The sequence below is a fragment of the Mesocricetus auratus genome, unplaced genomic scaffold (genome assembly GCF_017639785.1).
Source record: "Mesocricetus auratus isolate SY011 unplaced genomic scaffold, BCM_Maur_2.0 Super-Scaffold_100027, whole genome shotgun sequence".
NCBI classification, from domain to species: domain Eukaryota; kingdom Metazoa; phylum Chordata; class Mammalia; order Rodentia; family Cricetidae; genus Mesocricetus; species Mesocricetus auratus.
Window position 1 is genome coordinate 5,017,684 of NW_024429208.1, and position 18,125 is coordinate 5,035,808.

Consider the following 18,125-nt stretch of genomic DNA (forward strand, 5'->3'; position numbering starts at 1 on the left):
AGGTACTGTTTGTGGTTTAGGATAGCACAAGAGAGATGAATCATTGCAGAGCTCTGACCTATGCCTGAAGTTCTCATTCCCCCAGTCCCAGAGTGCCAGAGCCCTGGAAATTCAGGGTACTCTGTTCCAGCTCTTTAAACAACATGTGCTTGCTTCAGCTTTTTCGGGGTTTTGTTGCCAAAAGGAAGGGAACAAAGAGATTAGCTATTGGGCTCAGCTGAGAAAGGAAGATGAGCTGCTGAGGTTGAGCGTTTCCTAACGTCTTTGGCTTCGAGGCCTTTTTATTTTATTTTTTATCCTGTCTACTGGGTCCTGTTTTAAATTGCTTTTATCTTCCTTGGGGTATCTGAGTATTTAAGATCCCATTATTTTGTTCTTCGGGCATGTGTCTGTTTTCTTTCCCTCATCATGTTACCTGGCACTGATGTTTTTGGCTGTGAGGTTCCAAGGACTGTTAACTTGACTAGATGGGACAGATAGGCGTCTAGAGATAGTTTGTGGCAGCTCTGCTCTGCCCTGTCTTGGCTGCCTTCACATGAGCTCCTTTCTTCAGCCTTTGAAGCTGTCCCCCTTTACTGCTCTACCATCTGGGTGCAGAAAGTAAGTTCCTGCAAACACAGATTCCCATGGCAACATAACAGAAAGCTCTTAGGACGAATGTTTACTCTGTCTAGACCTGCTGTCTGACTAACTGTAGACCCTGAACATGTTTGCTCCTGTTGCATTGAAAGATGTGGTTACAGATTTCCTTGCTTCCCTCAAAAACCTCCTCTTAGGTCTTACCACAGTGCTTGTGACACGAAGGAAGATGTGTGTGCCCTATTGCAGGTCTTCCCCCAAGTGTGAGGACAAGAAACAGGGGCCTGGGGAGATAAGTGCTTGCATGGAAGCATGGGGCCCGAGCTAGATCCTGGACACCACGTAAAGCTGCGTACGGCACCCACTCGTGATCTCAGGGAGGGTGGCAGAGACTGGCCAGCTAGCCTAGCCTGGTTGGTGAGCTCCAGGTTCAGTGAGAAAGCCTGCCTCACCACAAGGTGGGAGACACCTAAGGTTAACCTATACACACAAAAGCAGGAAGGGACCTAGCTGCTTCGGAAGTCTCCTTTGCTCTTCTTTTTTTGCATCTGTTGTGTCTGTTGTCATCTCAAAGCTACCTTTATATTTCTAAAGAATCTTCTGTCTCAAGTTCAGTGACATCCTACCTAGTAGCTTGTCATATCTAGGGCAGCTTGATGCCAGGATATATATTGGAAATCTGTGTCAGAGAAGCTTTTCCATTTGGTGATTCAGATCTGGAAAGGATGACGTCAGCATGTGCCCACGAGAGGTCAAAAGCCAAAACAAAACCTCTTTTGATGTGTGAAGGCTCTGGGAGGCTGTTTTAGAAGAAGAGGGTTGAGAGTAATTGGTCTAGATCCTGGGCCCTGCTCTATGACCATTTGGAGCATTGTCATGTGCTTGTAATTTATGCCTTTGTCTTTCTGTAACACTCAGCTTGGGATGTCTGGCTTGTGTATTTCTTCATTCCTGGAGCAGATCTAATTTAATTCCCAGAAATAATTTCTTTATTTTTAGTATCTGTGGTAGCTGACTCTCCTCTCCTTTATCCTCCCCACTTAAACCTTTTATTTGGGGCTTTTGCTAGCTTGAACCTCCTTGAACTTAGACTTAGTAATACATAGTTAAATCTTTTGTTGTTGTTGTCTGTTTGTTTGTTTGTTTTTCGAGACAGGTTTTCTCTGTGGCTTTGGAGGCTGTCCTGGAACTAGCTGTTGTAGATCAGGCTGGTCTCGAACTCGCAGAGATCTGCCTGCCTCTGCCTCCCGAGTGCTGGGACTAAAGGCAGGCGTGCGCCATCAACGCCCGGCAGGGATACATAGTTTCTATTTATGTTTTCTTTCCAGTCTGCCATTTGCTAATGAAGATTTTAGTTCTTTCTCATCTGCAAAAAAGGAAAAAAAAGCAAAACAAAACCCTACTCCTTAAAAGTCATTGTGTTAGATTGCAGTGAAATATTGATTTGACATCTTGTATTAATATATTTCTGTTATTCCCTGATTGTGTGTGTGTATTCTTGCATGTATGTTTGCGTGTGTGTGGGGGGGGGCAAGAGGTCAACCTCAGTTATTGTCGTCTGTCACTGTCCACATTGTTTTTGGCAGGAACCTTGCTGCTTCCACCCCAAACTGCCAGGGTGGATTACAGGCACACAGCATCATACCTGTTTTTCGTTTGTTTTGTTTCTTGTTTTTTATGTGGATGCTGGGATCAAACTCGGGTCTTCATACTTGCTGGTGTAATCACTTTCCTGACTGAGCCATGTCCTCATCCTCTGTCATCCTGTCATTTGATGCTACAGTTTGGCCTGCTTGGGTTTCTGATTCCTTGTGAAGTGTTCTAAGTGCCTTGTAGCTGGATGGTCTCTTTGAGATGAACAATCTCAGTGTTAATTGATACTGATACCAGGTGAAAGGATTGAAATGTAACAAATTAAGAGTGTGTGTCCTGCAGGGCATTGGTGGTGCACACCTTTAATCCCAGCACTGGGGAGGCAGAGGCTGGTGGATCTCTGTGAGTTCAAGGCCAGCCTGGTCTATGGAGTGAGTTCCAGGACAGCCTCTAAAACAATAACAGAGAAACCCTGTCTCGAAAAACCAAAGGTGGGGGGGGGGGAAAGAGTGTGTGTCTTTCTTCTTTGCATCCCAAACTCTATTTACATCCTGAGACATAGGGTTCCTTAGTCTGTGGACATTCTGGGTGGGGCTGATGCTTTGTTTTGGGGTATCGCCATATTGTATGTTTATTTAGCAGCATTACTGTCTCCTAGTCTTAAGATTTATAGCCATTTCCCATTGTGACAGCCAAAGCTGTCTCATAGACATTGCCTTATGTTTGAGGGGCGGGTCTAGGGAAACAAGAAGCATTTTTAATTGAAAACTTTTTACACAGCTGTACATAGTTAGAATACTTGATCTTGGGTGAAAACTAGGGGCAAACTTGAACAATTGAGCTGTCAGAAAGGAGAGATGCTTCCTTCAGTATGACCTTCAATATGACCTTCGTTATTTACAGGGGCACATCGGAGAACACTGGCAAGGTCCCAAGCTTAACGGATGGGACAGCTGGCATAGAATGCATGTCATTGGGTGTGTGGATGATTCTATGATGTTGTGAATGACTTTTGTTTTCTTTTTCTCATGACCCACTTAGGGTCTGTAAGTGTTTCTGGAAAAGAAAGCTTATTCAGGATATTAGCATTAAGTTCAAACTAAAGGTAGTGTTTTCCCTAGCATCTTTGGTATTTTCTGTCCCTTTCTCTGCTATCTTCTTTCAGTAGATAGCATTTTCAAAATCCTAAAAATACAATGTTTGTGCCAGCCAGGCCTCTATAGTGAGACCCCATCTTAAGTAAAATAGAAATGTTAGAAAAGCAAGAGCATGTCAAGGGAACAAAGAAACTGGACGTGTTAGCAGCTCCCATGCCCGTTTGTCTGTCTGACACAGCTGGACAGATGTATAGCCCTTATGCTGGCCTGGAACACACTGCAGACTATCCTGGTTTCAGACGCTCATGGCAATCCTGCCTCTTCCTCTGCCAGGACTACAAGCATGCTTTATCTACATTTTAAAGGTTCTTTTTAATATTTTAGTCTTTAAAATATTAGACACTAGGGCTGGGCATTGGTGGCACAAACCTTTAATCCCAGCACTTGGGAGGCACAGGCAGGAGGATCTCTGTGAGTTCGAGGTCAGCCTGGTCTACAGAGCGAGTTCCAGGACAGCCTCCAAAGCAACAGCATTAAACATGAATAACTAGCATGAGGATCACAGATGTAAGCAGGTGTAGACAATTTAGCAAGACCTGGTCTCAAAACAAAGAGGGTGTGCAGCTCACCTTATTGACCAACGCTTTTCCAGTATGTGTCCAGCCCTGAGGGAACTGTTCAGAGCCAATTGAGGAAACTGAGGTTTTTCTTTCTTATCTCAAAATAACTATAGTATAAAATACTTTTTGGTATGCCTTTTGTTAAGCAGTTCTGGAGAATGCTCTGTGTTTAAGATAAACTCTTTGTACCACGATGTCGAGGGAAACAGATGCACTTCTTGCCTTCAAGATGCCCAAGATGGATGGTAATAGCAGACATTATTAATGTCTGATATTTGAGTTTTACAAAATTAGGGTTTTATTAAACCTGCCATAAAAGCTAGTACCTTAGATTAGATACAAACATCATCTTATTTTATATATGACATTGATAGAATTTAATTAACTTCCTCATGGTTATACGGTTATTAAATAGGAGAGCTGGTATTAAAACCCAGATAGTCTACCTCCAGAGCCCAGTGCTTGTTTAACTACCTGGTGGGTGGTAAATAAACATATAATAGTCATTGTGATTACTGGGGGCTGCTGGGTCCCAGTGAAGCATCTGTCACTGTCACCCTGGCCAGCTCGTGGAGTCAGATGGGTAGAACGTGCATCCCTCGCTCTGAAGCCGCTATTGAATAGCCTGGGTGGGTGTTCCTAACGGACAGCTGTCCCGTTTGCCCAGCTGAGCTGAACTTGTACGAGCAGTCACTCCTGCTGGCCCTCTGTGCTTCCTGCAGGCTCATCCTGAGGGGAGGACAGTTACCAGGGCTGCATGAGGCAGGCAGGACGCTCAGGGTGGAGGTTGAAGAAGCCACATCATGTAGGAGCCATGGCCATTTCCCACTCTCAAACCAGTTTAGAGAATGGAGTTTAAAGAGTAGCAAGGACTCAGAGACACTGGAGAAGGAAGGTTGTCTTCTTAGGGGTTTATGGAAACACAGAGCATAAAGACTGAAGATCACAGAGTGCTCAGGCCAGGTAGCTGCCTCCCTAGGGAGGTGATTAAACCAGTATTGAAGAATAAAGATATAAATGTGGGGTGGATTAAGGGTAGTGGTGCAGGAACTATAGTAGCAGCCTGTCCAAATAGTTTAAGGAACTGAAAGAAGCCAGCACACCCAGAGCAGGCCTTGGGTGGGAGAAGGAAGGTCATGGTCCTAATGGAATGAGCAGTAAGACCAGGCCATCTCATCTGAACTTTAGACCATACTAGGAAATTTGCATCTTATTCTCTACACCAAGGAAATGCCTTGAATTTAGAAGAGTCATGGATTACTGTATCATCATTATCATTATTTTGGTTTTTTCGAGACAGGGTTTCTCTGTGTAACAGCCCTGGCTGTCCTGGAACTCTCTTTGTAGACCGGGTTGGCCTTTTCTAACTCATAGAGATCCGCCTGCCTCCGCCTCCCCAGTGCTGGGATTAAAGGCGTGTGCCACCACAGCCCGGCCTTATTTATTATTTTGAAATTCTGTGTGTGTGTGTAAGAGCAAGAGAGAGAGTGAGATTACGTGTGCAGGGCAGAGGACAACAGGTAGGATTGAATTTAGTTATCAGGCCTGGTGGTCAGCTCCTTTTCCTGCTGAGAAAGGGTGACATTCAGATGTCTATCTGGAGCAGCTGGATGGACATCCATTGACCTGGTGTATCAGTGGCAGGAGAACAGCTGTGGACCTTCTCAGTGCTCCTGTGTCTTTCCCCAGGACTGCCTGCTGTGTGGCTGTCTAAGGAAAGGGCTTCAGGAAGAGATGGGGCTTTGTGGGGGGTCTTACATTTATAGATGGCATTTAACTTGAAATCATGGGCTGTGAGGTTAATTTTCTCATTTCTGTGACCAAAGATCTGACAGGAGTAGTTTAAAGGAGCAAAGGTTACTTTGACAGAGTTCAGTCTGTGGTTGCCTGGACCCATAAACTTGAGCAGATCATCATGGGGACTGAAAAGATAAGATGACCAATCCAAGCAAGCTCCTTCCAGCTAAATTCCACCTCCCAAGTACAAACATAAGAAACAGTGTGTGTGTGTGTGTGTGTGTGTGTGTGTGTGTGTGTGTGTGTGTGTGTGTGTGTGTGTGTGTGTGTAGGTCAGAGGACTTTTGAGTTGGTTTTCTCCTACTATTTGAATTCCAGGAATCAAACTCAGGTTGTTAGGCTCAACCATTATCCTCTGAGCCATCTGGTTGGGCCCTCCCACCTCCTAAATTTTTAACTCTCTCAAACTAGACATGGTGGCACATCTCTGGTTCCTGAGTTCCGGAGGTAGGGGCAGAAGCATCAGGAGCTCAAGGTTGTCTTCAGCTGTATAGTGAGTTTAAGGCAAACCTGAACTATATGAGACTTTGCCTAACGACAACAAAAGGAAACAGTGGTGTCACCAGCTGGGGACCAGTGTTTAACCGCCTGTGGAGGACATTCCGTGTAGAACACAGGTATAGAGGAGGTCATCAGGAGGAGAATGGAGAGAACACAGGCCATCCCTGGGAGAACTCCATTATCAGGAGCTTAAGCAGAAGTGCACAATGCAGAGACGGTCTGGAAAGCCTGTGGAAGGCGGATGAGGATGTCTGTGGGGACATGAGAGGAAGGGGAAGTGGTAACAATGCCAGATGCTAACCCAGAAAAGTGATCACTGGGCTTGGTCACGGGGCCTCTGGTCCCAGAGTGTACTTTGAAGAGCAGAGGTGTAGGTTAGGAGCTCTTGTATAGAGTTTGAAGGGTTTGAGAAAATACAAACCATTGGATCTTCAATTTCTGATTTTCAGCTCTATCTATCTATGATGGTGTTCAGGCATTTTCCTAAATCCTCAGGTGAAGCTAAAATGAATGGCTCCCATATCTTGAGAATTTGGAGATCTGTAAGCTTTGGAGAACTTTTTAACTATTGTGGGGAGTAATCAAAAGAAGTTAATGAAGATGGAAAATTTCTAGAGCATATTCTGAAATGAGTGACCCAGAAAAGAGATGGTTTTTTATAGCTCTGTGGTAGAGGGTTCACCTTCCATCCAGTCCCCTGGATTCAATTCCCAGTCTGTCCCTGTCCTTTTCTGTCTTTCTGTCCGTCCTATCTCATCCACCACACACACACACACATACGCACACACACGCGCGCGCGCACGCATTGGCATGTAGTGTGATCCAGTGTTACAAGGGAAGAAGGGGGATGCAGAGGAATGTCACTGAGATGTGGGAAGGCTTCAAAACACTCAGTCTGGGGTTTTGATCAGAGAGGATGCCTTAGAGCAAGAGAGGCCATGGAGAGAGGGCATTGGCCAAGGACAGCTGGGGCACAGGTTTGGATGAAGAGGTGGAACTTCCTTTTGTAGCTTATATTTTCTCAAGGAAAGGGGTGTGGGGGTGGAGGATTGAGAAGCAAAAATTCAAGTGATTATTTTAGAGTAGATAATGACCTGATGAAAAAAGTGATACTGTTTTACAGCATATGAAATTATGCTCAGAAGTTAAAATTTCAACCAGTCTGATTATATACATTGTTTTTCCTTCAACCACAGTTACTTGGATTTAGACATGGGTAATTAAGTGGTTGGGGTCACCTGTGGTTAGACTTTATCCAAGGAAAGGGTACAAGGGAGTGATTATCACCATTGAGCAATTAGGGGACTGGAGACTGGAAAGACAGTGATGATTAGGTTAGCAGCTCTGCAGTAGTCTAGGTGAAGTAAACTAAAGCAAACTGTAGGAGGAGCTGTGGGGGTGGGGAGGGCGCTGGAGCAAGAGAGGTGGAGTTTCCTGAGAGGTCAGGAAACAGGACATTGGATTTGCCCTCTTGGATGTTGTAGTTGCCAAGAATGTTGACACAAGTTGGGAATGGAGGGATTCTCTCTGATAGGACAAACTTTTGGTGGGTGATGGAAAAGTCTAGTCAACAGATAACAGCAGCAGAGCTGAGGATTTCAGAAGAGCAAGCAGGGGCTTTTGGAAAGCAAATGGGAAGAATTTGTGCAAAGACGCATGGCCTACAGGGAAGGGCCTGTGCAGAGAGAGCGCCCTCTGATGGCAGGACTGCAAGAGAAGTGTCTGGTTAGCTTACTGCCACAGAGAGGGGGACAAGGAAGACTCAGAAAGGCTGGAAAATTCCAAAAGTGGTACACAAATCAAATTGACAGTTAATAAGTGAGGATCCATGTAGGTTTGGGTGACTCCTGGAGTAAGGGCAGAAAGTTCTGAGCACAGCATCCTAGCTAAGGGCGATGCTGCGCTGTCGTCATGGTGCTGTTTTCCCATTTGGGTTTTATTCTGTGGTCACTGTGTCCATCACTATTATAAATGTCAGTGTGTCTGCACCCCCCCCTTCCCACTGTACCTCAGTCTATGAAGTGCCCAACAAGGCAACAGAGAGCCCTGGGCACAGTACACAGAGATTATCAGTGTGTTGTCTCCTTTAAACAGGCTGTGAAGTTCATTATAACATGGCCACGCCCGTTTTGTAGGTTCTTATTCTCTGGCTGCTTTCAGGAAACAGCTGCAAGCTGAGTGTCGGGGACCTTAGGTGGGGTCTGGAGAGTCTGAAATGCTACTGTGTGCACGTCTCTGGGGAGCACTTGACACTGCTGATGTGGGCGCAGAAGAGACAGAAGAAGCATCGAGAATAAATTGGAGCCTTCTCTGGGCAGTGGGCGATGAGTCATTGTAGTCTTTATCTTAGTTTCTCTTTTTCTTCTTGTGTCCTGCCACACATCTAACTTGGAAACGAAGTGGCCTTGAAAGGCTTGTAACGGTGTTTGGGGTACTTCTAATGGTGGCCCTTTGTTGTCCCCCTCCTCAGTGCTGCCTTTGATACAAAGACGGGCCATCGTGTGGCCGTGAAGAAGCTGTCCAGACCCTTTCAGTCCATCATCCATGCCAAGAGGACCTACAGAGAGCTGCGCCTGCTGAAGCACATGAAACACGAGAATGTGAGTTACCCCTGTCCCGTGTCCGCCTCACTGCAGGTGGACAGACGTGCTGCCTAAGTGCCGCCGCTGCCGTGTCGTGGGACTGTCAGGTCAACCTGAGGACACGGGTCATGCCTCTTATTCCCAGAGCTTAAGAAGCTCTTAATTTTTATTTTAATAAAAACAATCATATGTAGTTTCTGTGCTGTGTGTTTGCCTGCTTGAGTTTTTGTGTGTCATGGGGTGCAGTGCCCTTGGAGGCCAGAAGATGTCAGACCCCCTGGAACTGGAGTCACAGGTGCTTGTGAGCCATCATGTGGGTGCTGGGAACCAAACCTGGCTCTTCTGCAAGAGCAGCCAGTGCTCTTAACTGCTGAGCCCTCTCTCCACCCCGATACCTTTCTTTGCATGTATCTCTTTATGCTATGGTATGCTATGCATGTGTGCACACGCGTGTGATGTCAAAGGACAGCTTGTGCGAGTTGGCCCACAATGGTTTGTAAATCAAGTTCCAGGGGATCTGATACCCACTTCTGGCCTCATGTGGGTCACAGACATAACATGCAGGCAAAACACCATACACACAAAATGATTTTAAAAGAAAGATGGGAGGTCTTTTTTAATAAGTTTTTACATTATGTGTACATGTTTGTGTACATGTGGAGGTACATGCACATGTGTTCAGTGCCGTAGAGGACAGAAGAGGACATCAGATCTCCTGGATCTGGAGTCTGTCACCTGATTTGGTTGTTGAGAACAGAACTCTCTCCCTTAGAAGGATGGCTGAGCCACTCTGCAACCCCAGAAGATGAGTTTCAGTTTTGTGTGCTAGTGCTTTTTCTCAATATATAAAAAAATGTATTGAGGGAAAGAAAAGATTTATTTATTATGTATACAGTGTTCTGCCTGCATATATCCCTGTACACCAGAAGAGGGCGCCAGGTCTCTTGACAGATGGTTGTGAGCCACCATGTGGTTGCTGGGAATTGAACTCAGGACCTCTGGAAGAGCAGCCAGTGCTCCTAACCTGAGCCATCTCTCCAGCCCCCGGCACTCTCTCTTTGTATTTCAGGGTGGTCAGGTTCTAGTAGCAAAGGCCGGTTGCTCAAATATTGGTGGTTTGCATCTTTTAAAGGTTTGCTTGTTGCTGGGTTGGTGGCGCACGCCTTTAATCCCAGCACTTGGGAGGCAGAGGCAGGCGGATCTCTGTGAGTTTGAGGCCGGGCTGGACCGTCAGCCTCCAAAACAATACAGAGAAACCCTGTCTCATAAAACCAAAAAAAAAAAAAAAAAAAAAAAAAAAGGTTTGCTTGTTTGTGTGACACAGTCACACTGTGTAGCCCTGGCTGTTTGGAACCACTGAGCTGCTCCAGCCCAATTGCTTTGGGGTTTTTTGTTTGCTTGGTTTTTTTGTTTGTTTGTTTGTTTGTTTTGTTTTGTTTTTTTGTATTTTGAACAAAGTAGGCATATGGTTGAATGTCTCAGTTTTTTTTCTTTGGTGTGAAGGGAAAATGGGAAAAGACCAGAAGACTTAATGTAGAAGTCATCTCACCGTTCAGACTATTCTGCAAACATTTATTAGGCACTTAAAATGTCAAAACAGTTTTATGCAGTAAAGAACAAGACTTGGGCCTGGAAAGATGTCTCAGTGACTTTAAGCACCTGCTTCTCTGGAAGAAGTTCCCAGCAACTCCATTGTGTGACTCACAACTGCCTGTAACTCTGGTTTGAGGGGATCCAGTGCTTCCTCTGGCCTCTGAGGAAACACACACACATGCACCCACACACACTCACACACTCTTAATATTTAAAAAACAAAACTTTCAGCAAGTTTGACTGGCCTCCAAAGAGAATAGCAACAGCCATAATCAGGCTCTTAAAGACCATAACAAATATTCAGTCTTTTATCCAAAAAGAAAATTCTAATGGTAACAAGCGACAGAGCCACAGTCACTGTGTGGGAAGGCAGCTAGAGGGCGTCTTCTGTGACTAAGCAGACTCAGCAGGCTTCTCCACCTGCTGCGAGGGCCGTTACTGAGAGGCAGCCTTCCAGCTGAATCCTTAGCTGTCTGCAGTTAGGAAAGAGCTTGCTTGCTTGTCTTCGGGGACTACATATCTCCTCCAAGATTGTCTCAGGAGCCCAGGTCTGACCTTACTGTGAAGAGCACGAGGTTGCTTATGTGGGTGCAAAGTTTAGTAAAAATGTATTATTTCAGACTGGCACCTTTTGGACCATTGTAGACTAATTAACAATCTTTGCTGTAAAGGTCCTGTCTAAGAATTTGACTTCTTGTTTACTTGTGCTGCTTACTGGCTTGCTCAACCTGCTGTCTGATAGAACCTAGGACCAGCATTCTAGGGTGGCCCCATGCACATCAATTGGCAGTCAAGAAAATGTGCCCACAGGCCAATCTGATGGGGACGCTTCCTCAGCTAAAATCCCCCTCTTCCCAAAATAACAAAAACTAGCAGTAAAGAACAAGACTTGGGGCATTGGTGGCGCACGCCTTTAATCCCAGCACTCGGGAGGCAGAGGCAGGCGGATCTCTGTGAGTTCGAGGCCAGCCTGGTGTACAGAGCAAGTTCCAGGACAGCCTCCAAAAGCCTCGGAGAAACCCTGCCTCAGAAAAAAAAAAAAAAAAAAAAAAGAACAAGACTTGGGCCTGGAGAGATGTCTCAGTGTAAGTATTAAAAGTTGGTGAGAGATAGAGCAGCGTGCTTTTACCCATTGTCCTTTCCAGGCTCCTTGTTTCTTGTGTTAGTTTAATCATTGGAATGGCTTAATTTTGTTTTTATTCAAAGGCTGCTGCTAAAAGTAGGTTATTCAGGAAGCTGGTTTGCATGAGTTGTATTTTGTGACTCTGTTTTTGATAAAGGGTTTCACATAGCCCAGGCTGGCCTCAAACTCACAGTAGCCAAGGATGGCCTTGAGTTCCTGATCCTCTTGCCTTCACTTCTAAAGGGCCGGGCCTATAGACATACATTACTGCTATCAGCTCTATTTTGTTTCACATCATTTGATCTAAATATCAACTAATTAAGAATGTTATCTTGAGACTAATGTGGCAATAATACCAATATATTAAGGTAATATTTGGTGGCTTACATATTGGGTTTGGCTGGGAGTGGTGGCACTCACCTGTAATCCCAGCATTGAGAGGTGGAGGCAGGAAGATCAGTCCAAGCTAGCCTGGGCCACACCCCAACCCCCCAAAAAGAAATGGTGTGGGAGGCAAGTGAGTGCCAAGCATCCACCGAGGGCCTGATGGGTACCGAAGGAGCCCGCTGCTTTCCGACTGTTTGTTTTCATGTGTTCTTGCAGGTCATTGGTCTGCTGGACGTGTTTACACCCGCAAGGTCCCTGGAGGAATTCAACGACGTGTGAGTGAATCTTTTGCATTTGTCACCTCAGCTGGAGGGTGGGGGTGAGCAGCCCACAGCACCACTCAACAGTAATGAGACTTCAGGAGAGCTTGCTGTCACCTTGGGCTCATTTCAGGCACAGTGTGGCCCACTCAGAGCGAGCGATGAGCTCTTCGGACAGTTCCACAGAGGGGAAGTCTAGGGAATTTTGACTATAACTTCTTTTCCTAAAATGATAGTCCACATAGGTATTTCCCTCTTTGACCCCTCATGGATAGGGGAGGTGATCCCGAAGCTACATGCTGGTCCCTGAAAGTTTTTGTGCTGGGGCAGATGGCACAGCCTCCAGGTTGGAAAAGATTTCTTCCAGTCTGGCACCTCCTGGAAACCAAGCCTGGGAGTCCTGGGAGCCAGAAGTGGAGAGTCAGGGAAATAAAACAGGAGGAGGGAGAGGTAGTGCCTTGATGTGTTAGTGGCCAGTCACCACTGAAAACTGCCGGGGGGTAGAGAAGTAACTCTACACCTCAGAGGGGACCATTCTGATGGCTCCTGAGGCGTGTCCACTCTCCAGGAAAGCCTTCACAGGCTGCGTGACCTCTGTGAGAGCAAGACTGAAGCCAGCAGGTGTCCTATGCAAGACCGGCCTCCCCACCACAGCTTTCTTAGTGTCTTTAACACCCTGCATTGTTTTCAACCTGATAGACTCCAGAGTCACCGCTGGCCTTGGGCATGCCTGTGGGGATGGATGTCTTGAGGGAATTAATAGAGGTGGGAAGAACCATCCAAATTGTGGCTGGGGATCAGAGTGTAGGACAGAGAAGAGCAAGTTGGTCAGTAGCGTCTTAACTCTTCTGATTGGTTGTTGGTGCAGAGTGGTCAGGTGCCTGCGACTGACTCCACTCTGATGAACTGTACGCTGTGACTGAGCCAGAGTACACCTTCTCCCTTAAGTTGCCCTATCCTGCTTTACAGACACACTGTGCTGTAAGAGCAGAAACCCTTAGGCACAGTTACACAGCTGGTCTTGTTGGGATTCTGGCATCCCTAAGTGGAAAGGATGTTTATTGTAAAAGCCAAACAGAATTGTAAGTCACTGCTGATCTTTCTGAACTGTTTGTGCTAGTAATTTTATCTCGAGTTTTTAGAGTTGTTTAGAGTTTTTAGAGGTTCTAAGTCACAGAGAGGTGGGCCCATGACTTTTAGGCTTCTGCTAGAGTCACCAGGTAACAATGGTAGGGAATGTTGGTCTAACAACAACTACTCATTCCGTGGCTAGAAAGGGACCAGGATTCCAGTTTTCAAAGCCACACCCCTGCTGCCCAGAGGTTTCACTGCTCCTAATAGCACCCTTATGGGGGTGGGGAGTCACTCACCATCCAGATTTTAACACTTCACTCCCAATGCTCCCAGTGCAGAGCCAGCTTTTCTCCACTCTTTCTTTGGGCGGTGTGTCAATCCCATTTAATCTTTTCCCACAAAACAAGCAGGCAGATGTTTTCACCTGTGTTACCGTTATAGAAAAGGGAAGAGACAAGGGGGCAAGTGAATGGCAGAGGTGGGGGAGAGGAGGAGAGGCATCTTGGCCGATGCACAGGAAGGAACTCAGCCACAATAACCTGACCCCGCAAATGAGCGTTTAGGAAGCAAATAGTAACCAAGAATGAATGACAGGCTGTTCCCGCAGCCTTGTCTCAGCACCAGAACACAGGCTTCCAAGGATTGCCAGAGGCTCCGCACACAGCTGAGCATAGACTATGGAGTCCCGCTGCAAGCTGCGGTTGGAAACGAGACTGTTGTGGAATCCAAATGAGGAACAAATGCTCCTGCAGGTTCCTGTGACTTACTCTGGAAAACATTGGAGTTGGGACTGAATTTTAACCTAAGGCTTTTGATGAGGATAGATAGACTTTAACAGGAAAAAAAAAAGATTTATGGACTAGCAAGTATTGTGCTTAGTTTAACTGAGCATCCTAGTATGGAAAATGGGCCTGTTTTTCTTACATAGAAAAGGCCTTACTGACGGCTGCTGTCAGTTTGAGGAGTTAAATTTTACTGACTGTAGTTTTATTACCCATAGGGAAGCCCAGCAACTGCCAGTGTGTCCCCAGTAAAGTAAACTTGCATTGATGGATTCAACAAGTGCCTGACTGCCAGAGGCACTGTTTTCTCTGTTCACCTCCAGCTGGGCTCTAACTACTCTTGGTTTGGGTGGTTTATTTGTTTTTTAGTTTGGGTTAGTGTTTTAGTGGTGGTGGTATTGTTTTGTTTTTTGTTTTGGTTCGGGGTTGGCTGGTTTGGTTTGGTTTGTTTCCTAAGACAGGGTTTCTCTGTATTACATACAGCCCTGGCTGTCCTGGAACTCGCTCTTGCTCTTGTAGACCAGACTAGCCTTGAACTCAGAGATCCACCTGCCTCTGCCTCCTGAGTTCTGGTGCACCACCACCACCTGGCCTGTAGGGTTTTTTGTTTGTTTTTTATATTTTTTGTTATTTTATGTGTATGTAAGTGGCTGTGTGTGATACCTAGTGTCTGTGTAGGTCACATCTTGTGACTGGAGCTGTTGGTGGTTATGAGCCACAATAAGTGTGCTGGGCAGGAGCAGCCTATGTTCTTAACCCTTGAGCCTTCCCTCATCCAGCTTTTCTGTGAACTGAGCAGCTCTTGGGTGCTGCCTGGTGAACACCTCCAAGACAGCTAGCGCATGCTCTCCCTGGAAACAGTGGGACCTGAGATTTCGGTTAGGAAAGTATTTACATGCCGACTTTGTATGATGTTGATAGCAGTCAACAGTAACAGTTAACACCTGTCTGTACTCTCCAGTCAGTGTAGAGCACACCCAAGAGAACACACTTCTGCAGTATAATCGCAGAGTGACTGTCCCGTGTTACACCGCTGCTGCGTATGCCAGAGCCTGTGTCCACTGAGAAAAACCGGGCAGTCAACAATACAGCTGGATACAGAGCAGGCTCTGATTTTGATATGCATTTCCTAAGCTAATTAGCAAAAGCTATAATCGCCTTTCAGTTGTACAGTTGACTTTTGTTTATGCTTTTCCTGTGTTTGTGCCTTTTGTTTCAGAGATAGCTTTTCATTTCATCATGATTCAGATTTTTGCTTCATCTCTAAGCCCATGTATACCTTCAAGAAGGGAATTGTTTTGTACATGACCAGCAACCTGTAGGCACTGGGATGACTTGGGAAATGAGCACATGTAGTTTTGAGTGCTATGTGACGTGGTTGGGCAGGTGGCACACTTTACAGACACACACTTCTCTAGGTGTTCTCAGTTACTGCCTGTACTATTTGCTGGTGTAGGCTTCATTGGTGTGCATGCTGGCAAATATTTACAAATGCATCAAGTGTCTGTAGACGGTATTAAAATCAAGTCCAGAAAGAGCTGCAATTTCTCCTAGCCATTCCTAGTTTGTTTGTTTTTGCCTATAGCACCAGGTATTCCCAGGTGGTCTCCCTTCTAAGTACTAACCAGGCCTGGCCCTGCTTAGCTTCCGAGATTGGGTGCATTCAGGGTAGCATGGCCGTAGACCTCCCAACCATTCTTTTGTTTTTGTTTTAGTTTTAGTTTTTCGAGACAGGGTTTCTCTGTATTGCTTTGGAGCCTGTCCTGAAACTCGCTCTGTAGACCAGGCTGGCCTCGAACTCACAGAGATCTGTCTCCCAACCATTCTTAACCATAGTGGTTCTCTGCCCGAGCTGAACTCTTCTTGAGGACAGTTTCCTCAACTTTCAAGAGAACTGACTTGTCATGGGTTAAGTGGAAATGACTCTTCCAAGTCGCTTCCTCCCTGTTTTATAGCTTCTCATCCCTTCCTTTTCTTTGCTTCTTTCTTTATTCACTCATTCACTGAGGCGGTGGCTCACTGTGTGTCTCTGGCTGGCCTGGAATTCACAGACCTGCCTTCCTCTGCATCTCTGTTCAGTTTTGAGATGGGATCTCGTGTGTCCCAGGGTGACTTCAAATTCACTATGCAGCCAAGGATGGCCTTGAACTCCAGCTTCTCCTGCCTTCTTCCCAGTGCTGGGATAACAGGCAGGAGCCTCCATACCTAGTGTATATCGTGCTGAGCATGGAGCCCAGGGCTTCACACATGCTAAGCAAGCACTCTGCCTCCACGAACTTAGCCACACCAGTCTCTGCTTTGTTCATGAAGAGACACAGGAGGTTTGTATTCTGCTGTGATCTAGAAGATGCAGGGTTCTCTGACCCTCATTTTGATGAAGACCAGTGAGCAGTTGATACTAGGCTGGCCTTGTACCTCTGGGAAGCACAGTCCCCCAGTGAGCTTGAGCATTCTGGTTCAGTTAACTAGAACTGAAGACATCAAGTCAGTGAAGATTCTGGGTTTGCTTTTATGGATTCTATTTCAGTGTTTGAATGTCTGCCTCTGATAGACAGAGTTCTCATCCTTGAGGAAAGATGGCAAATAAACATTGAGTTGAGATTATTAATGGAGAATGGAGAATAGCAACTTTTAAATGACCACATGTTTTATAGTGTGGATTTGGAGAGCCTACCCTCCCCTATGACCTAGCTCTGCACGATTTGACCTCGTGTGACTCACTTTTTACTTGTCTCTCCTTGTGTTCTTCCTCTAATACAGACAACCAAACATATCCCCAACAAAACCTCTGCCTGGTCTCCACACTTGCTGATTGGCTCTCTTTTCCCTAGGAATCCCGTACTAACCAGGGTCTTCTGATCAAAAGCTGTGACCCCAGGTCACTGTGTTCCTTGCTCTGCTTGGCTCTTTGCAATGCTGTCAGATATGCTTCTGTTTGCCCCCTTGTAAGTCTGCTGGAGAGGTTGCTTTCCTTCTTTCCTGAGTTGTTAGCATTTGGAGCAGCCGCAGGCCCTGCAGGTATTATTTGTGGAAGAAATGGATGCAAGAACCTATCAGGTACGGAATGCTAGGGCTACCCAACCTGCCCAGCTGTGGGATGACCCCAGAGGATGCTGTGCAAATAGTCCCTGAGCTGGTGCTGAGTGTGGTTGGAGACTAAGAAAGGAGAGCCGGTCCGTGTGCAGAGAGCTGAGGGTGAGGTACTGCGGTGCTGTCATGGCAGTGGAGCTGGAGAAGCTGCAGCAGCAAGAGTCCTGGCTGCCCTGCAGAGCGCCACGCTTGTTTCCCAGGCCACAGCACAGATCTCAACTCCGTAACTCCACTTTCCAGAGACACCAGGCACAGACACACACAGATGTACACTGGGGAAGCTGAAATGAGACGGGAGGGCTAGGTTATTCAGAACTTTGTAAGCTAAGGAGGTTGTCCCAGAGGACAGACCACAGGGTCCTGGGCCTGGAGGTGAGAAAGGGGTGAGAAACTTTGCTTTTATGTGATGTGGCTTCCATTCAGCTCCCTCCCCAGTAACCACACCCAAAGACACTCCAAGATACTCAAGAGGGTTTAATTTTAATTTTAGCACATGTAGGTTTTCTCCTGAATCCACATTAACAGGGTCAGAACTGGATGAGTATAGCAATTGAAAACCAGGTGCTCCTCTTTAGTAGGTGCTGTCATCTTCCTTCTGTTCTGGATTCCTGGCAAACACTTTTGTTCATAAACATGGCCTGCCAGGCAGTGGTGGTGTATACCTTTAAGTCCAGCACTCTGGAGGCAGAGGCAGGCAGATTTTAAGTTTGAGGCCTGCCTGGTCTACATAGCAAGTTCCAGGTCATCCAGGATCACATAGAAAAATCCTGTCTTGTAAAACCAAAACAGACAAAAACCAAAACCTATGGCCCATTCAAGTGACTGGAGTTAAACTGTACAGACTGCCTATGGTATTATTAACTGGGTTTTAGTGGTGTCTCGGCTCAGAGAATTTGGACATAAACATTGTCATCTGACCACACTGATGTAGATTTATCATTGAATGTCAGGTGAGGAAACAGATTGAACAAAGCTGCTTCCTGCGGTGTGTGTGCCCTGTCACATGTCCCAGGTTGCTTGTGGTTCCCTTGCTTTAGTCGTCTCCAC

General features: G+C 46.1%; 1 protein-coding gene and 1 pseudogene across 4 annotated transcripts in view; one reads left to right on the plus strand and one right to left on the minus strand.

Moving 5' to 3' along the window:
- The window catches only part of Mapk14 (mitogen-activated protein kinase 14), a 52,960-nt gene that overhangs the window by 7,677 nt on the left and 27,158 nt on the right, over positions 1-18,125 (plus strand). For 3 of the 4 annotated variants that reach the window (XM_040732407.1, XM_005084902.4, XM_005084901.4), the window contains exons 2-3: positions 8,658-8,787; positions 12,089-12,147. In XM_040732407.1, the coding sequence (XP_040588341.1) occupies positions 8,658-8,787; positions 12,089-12,147 (189 nt within the window). Of the gene's footprint in view, positions 1-6,363; positions 6,468-8,657; positions 8,788-12,088; positions 12,148-18,125 lie in introns of those variants that run through there. The other variant, XM_040732406.1, reaches the window with a different exon arrangement.
- LOC121134401 lies at positions 15,565-15,673 on the minus strand (annotated as a pseudogene).